This window comes from Nicotiana sylvestris, chromosome 9 (genome assembly GCF_000393655.2).
Source record: "Nicotiana sylvestris chromosome 9, ASM39365v2, whole genome shotgun sequence".
Classification (NCBI taxonomy): Eukaryota; Viridiplantae; Streptophyta; class Magnoliopsida; order Solanales; family Solanaceae; genus Nicotiana; species Nicotiana sylvestris.
The window spans coordinates 85,984,109-85,989,058 of NC_091065.1; the positions used below are offsets into that span (position 1 = coordinate 85,984,109).

General features: G+C 33.0%; 1 protein-coding gene across 1 annotated transcript; it reads right to left on the reverse strand.

The window, feature by feature from the left end:
* Window positions 1-221: 221 nt before the first annotated feature.
* LOC104237508 (protein LIFEGUARD 2) lies at window positions 222-3,867 on the reverse strand. Its single transcript, XM_009791668.2, has 4 exons — window positions 3,521-3,867; window positions 3,286-3,399; window positions 753-910; window positions 222-664 (listed from the first exon to the last, which is right to left on the reverse strand). The coding sequence occupies exons 1-4, from the start codon at window positions 3,768-3,770 to the stop codon at window positions 458-460; spliced, it is 729 nt and encodes a 242-aa protein (XP_009789970.1). The 5' UTR covers window positions 3,771-3,867; the 3' UTR covers window positions 222-457.
* Between the last annotated feature and the right edge of the window lie 1,083 nt (window positions 3,868-4,950).

Consider the following 4,950-nt stretch of genomic DNA (forward strand, 5'->3'; position numbering starts at 1 on the left):
TAAACAAATCATGAAATAACAAACGAAGATAATCTAATGTAAAACGAATTAGGATATGAGTTATGACTCATCAAGGCCTCGCCCATTTTGGCCACGTTAAAGTTCCGTATTGATTTGGCTTATTTTAGCCCGCCCAAACCTATCCCCGCATGCCAATGTATCAGAACGAGACTTACAACCACAATCAGTGTCCTCTACCACAGTAGAATAATGCGCTGCACTGAAGTCGCAACGAGTACTTTTTAGCCATTAACACAGGTACTCACAGAAAGGAGCCCGCTGCTTGGAAGCCATCTTTGCCAGATATATATACAATTCAAGAATCCACTTAAGAATTTTTTTTTTATACAACGATTACTAAAGCAGACTATCCATAACGGGAAAAAATGAACACTAAGGAAAAGAAAAGGACAACGTGCACGAGAGGAGATTCAGAGTACTACGACAAGTTCTCTCTTTAATTGTCGGCAGCCCGGAAGACGGTCAACAGAGAAAGGAACAGATTGATGATGTCGAGATACAAGGATATAGCAGCCCAGATGTACTCATCGTACGTGTAGCGCTTGATTAAATTGTCCGTATCATAGACAATGTATCCACAGAATATGATCGATGCTAGACAGCCATAGATCATTACTGAGATCTTACCCAAAGGGAAAAGGATCTGCCGTAGACAAGAAAACAAATACGATCAGTCATATCTTCATAGATGTAGGGAGGAGCAACAGTTAGAAATGATAAATTTCACAAACCTGGATGAACGCGAACACCAAAAGAACAATGAGAGCTCCAAACAAGAAAGGACCCAGGAAGTTGAAATCTTGGCCTCTCCTAGCCGCCCAGAAGGTGTATAATGTCAGACTAATCACCACTGCTGTCGTCAATATGACTGCCTCCAAGATTACTTTGCCTGAACAATCACCAGTAGAAACAGTCAGTATGCCACTAATGTCACCAATTTTTAGTTTTAAGTTCACTAGTGCAAGTGTGTCAATTTTCCAGAGATACAGAATGATACATAGAAAAGCACCGGCAGATGATAATACTATTACACTATTCTCCCCACCAACATACCGAAAGGAAATCTAGAAGACTTCAATAAGTTCATAAGGCTTGAACAGAGGATGCACATGCCTCTTTAAGGTGAAAAGCATTATGGAAAATCAGAATAATTTGGGACGGTAATTATCAAATTTCAATTGAAATAATAGGTTCAACATTCAATTTACAACAATGCTGGTACTAATCCAACTACTCAAAGTAGAGAATTAAATAATCAATTGTTTCTTGTTGGGATAACTTTGCGTGACATACTTTGAACCACAAGAAGCACAAGGCTTTAAGCATGACACAGAGAGACAACTGCTTCGCATCACTTTAAGCATGACTTCTAATATATCCTTGCAATCATCATATAGTCGCAGAGCACCAGCTGCGAGTATCAGTCTTACAACAACAACAACAATCACAAACATACCCAATAATATCTCACACCCAGGGAGGGTAATGTGTTTCGGTTCTTGTTATATTATATTTCTTCATCAAATATAGCTGTTGACTACTAAGATCTAAACTAAGGCAGATTATATAATGAATCTCAGGGTATCTTTATGCACCAAGTTAAAATATATGATGGTAAACTGGAAGGCAGAAAGTGTAAATTAAGAAAATTTCTGTTTTCCCAAACCTATTGCAAAATCAATACTGTAAACTCCTCCTCCTTTTTTCCTGCAACCCACTAAAAGTAATGGGTGGAGAGAAAGCATTATTTGTCATGAGTAAATTTCATGGGTGATCATTCAACTTTGTATTCATTACCCAAAAGTATTCAACTTTGTATTCATTACCCAAAAGTCAATTTTCTTTCTTTTGTTACGTAAAAGATATCCAACTTTATGTTCATTACCCAAAAGTCACTTTTTTTTTGTTATGCCCTTGACATTATAAATCCTCCCATTTATGTAATACCTTCTATATTATATGCTATATAATATACTTTTACCCAAGTATTTTACTTATAATAATTAAAATAACTTTAAATTTATTTTATTTATTATTTTTATAATAATAACTTAATATATCCATAACTTAATAAAATATAAAATATTATTTTTTAACTTAATATATCCATAACTTAATAAAATATAAAATATTATTATAAAAATAATAAATAAAATAAATTTACAGTTATTTTATTATAAGTAAAATAACCAGGTAAAAATATATTATATAGTATATAATATAGAAGGTATTACGTAAATGAAAGAATTTATAATGTCAAGGATATAATAAACTTTTCAAGTTAAAGTATTATAAAATCTGGCCAAGGTGACTTTTGTGATAAATAGAGCAAAGTAAAATAATTTTAGTATAACAAAAGAAAAAAAAATGACTTTTGGGTAATGAACACGAGGTTGAATGATTTTTACATAAAAAAAAAAAGAAAAAAAAAATGACTTTGTGTAATGAACACCAAGTTAAACGATCACCTATGAAATTTACTCCATTATTATACAGAGGGCGGAGCTAAAGCTTCGGGCTTTGGCCCAAACTCTATATTTTCTTTTAAAAATTAAATGAATATGTACAAATTATTAATTTAGAATCCAATAACTTAAAAGGAATAAAGTCCCGAACCCATTAGCTTCAAATCATGGTTTCGCCTCTGAATTATACGTAATACTACAGGTTATTTATAGTAGCATATCTAGCAATACATACCGCATGACTAAGACCTAACAATCTCTTCATTTAATAATGGTTTTACAAACGATTTTGACACCCTTAAATACACAATGCGAACATCACATGGTTAGGTAGTAGCCGTAATACTTACTCCCTCCGGTCCATAATAAGTGACCAATTTGCTTTTGACACGCCCATTAAAAAAATACTAAATTCAATACAAAAATACCTAGTTTGACTAAACTATCCTTAATTAAATATTTAAATTAAATATTTAATGTGAGGAGTAAGAAAACTTTCTAGGAATATGTACGTAAGGGTAATTTTGTAAAAACAAATTAAATTTTTTATTGATTATATAAATGGATACTTATTTTGTACCAAAATAAAAAAACAAATTGGTCCCTATTGTGGACCGGAGGGAGTAATTCCGAAGATTTGTATTAACACATCACCACAAGACAAGAATATACCAAAGAATACAAACTCGTAAACGTCTATTATAAATGCACTTGACATAGAACGCACGCAATGTCGAAAACAGAAATATAAAATAAAAGAAAAACAACCAAAAAAGCCGAACAAATAGAAAATACTAACCGCTGGTGAATGCGCAAGTTAATCCGATAGTAAAAGCAAGAGAAACAGTGAAAACCCCAAGAAGCAAGTAGTTCACCGGATGTTTCTGATGATAGTAATACAGCGGGCACAACGCTGCAGCAACACAACCAATCAATTCATTAATTACTCATACCCAATAAATTTTAAAAAAACAAAAACAAAAAACCAAAAAGATCAAAGATAAAAACCAAAAAACTAATTAATTCAAACATACTGATAAAGGGAGTGATGATGAGAACAATATAAAGTCCTAAGCCTGCACTTGTGGTAGCGAAGAAATGAGAAATCGGATGGACGGTGACAACGACGGAAGCGACAGCAATGGTGAGAAGCAATTGTATAGTAATGATCGAGTAGACTTTTCGAATAAAAGACCACCGGAGTTCGGGCGCTTCCAGCATCGCCGGATACAACGGCCTTGTTCCGGCTTCCACGTCATCTTTCCGGTATGCCTGGTTCCACATGTCTCTCAGATAACTGCAACAGATAAACTGATACTGTTTTTGCACCGCCTTTGTTGGGCTCGAAGTTCGGTAGACTTACTTTAGTGTGAGAAATTTGAGAGAAGTGGGTTTTATAACTTGTGTGTAAAATGTGGGCCGGGTTGGGCTCGGCCCGCATAAAAAGATAAGACGGGGGAGAATGGAAAGTTCGTGATTCGTCGGACCACGCGTGTTCGTAGACACGTGTGAAGAGAAAAGCATATCACATATCCGACGTGGACCTAACAATCCAGACTTCTCTAGACTATGGAAAAATTGCCTACTTTCTCTTTTCTTACTTTTGAAGGCAAGAGCTTAGCAGATTTCCGCGGTTTTATTTGAGTCAATGAAATAGAATTAATGTGATGGTGATTTAATTTTTTTAAAAAATGTACATTGGACTCTTAGAATTTTGTTATTGGATTGACCTAGTAGGAATGAGTATACACTAATAATATGATGAATATGTATGGCAGATATAAAGGGTATCTTCTCTAATGTTAGGATTAGTCAATTTTCTTCTAGTGAGCCAATAGGGAAGAAGGAAACTCAAGCTAGATTTATTCCAAAAATATGATAAAAAGGAGATGAAGAGATTAAAGTTGTAATCTACCCCTCTATTTTAATTTATGTGGTTACTATGGAGAAGTTCACAAGGTTGTTTCGGAAACTACATAAAAATATTTTAAGTCATACCAATAATTTATAATTAAAAATATTCATTGACCATATTTTTCATAAATATTTTATGAACATTTTTAATTATAAATTATTGGTATGACTTAAAATATTTTTATGTAATTTCTGAATATGTCAATTTTATTTTTAAAAGCTTAAAGAATCTATTACAAATTTTATTATCAAAATTTAGAACTTTGACTTTCCAAATCGTACCGCATTATGTTGCATCATTCAGGAAGAGAGCTCGAATTTATATATCAAAGTTCCTCTATTTTTTTTTTTTTTAACCTTCACATATTGTAAACGGGCTTAGGCCTACAAAATTAGGAAAAGATGATGAACGTCAAAGGATTGTGCCTTATTTACCCCAAACATGAGTAATAATTAAATTTATATACATTTTAAAGGATACGTGATTTAATTCAATACGAATTATTAAGATTTAAAGATAGAAGAATTAAAGACAAAAATAAGCGATCAA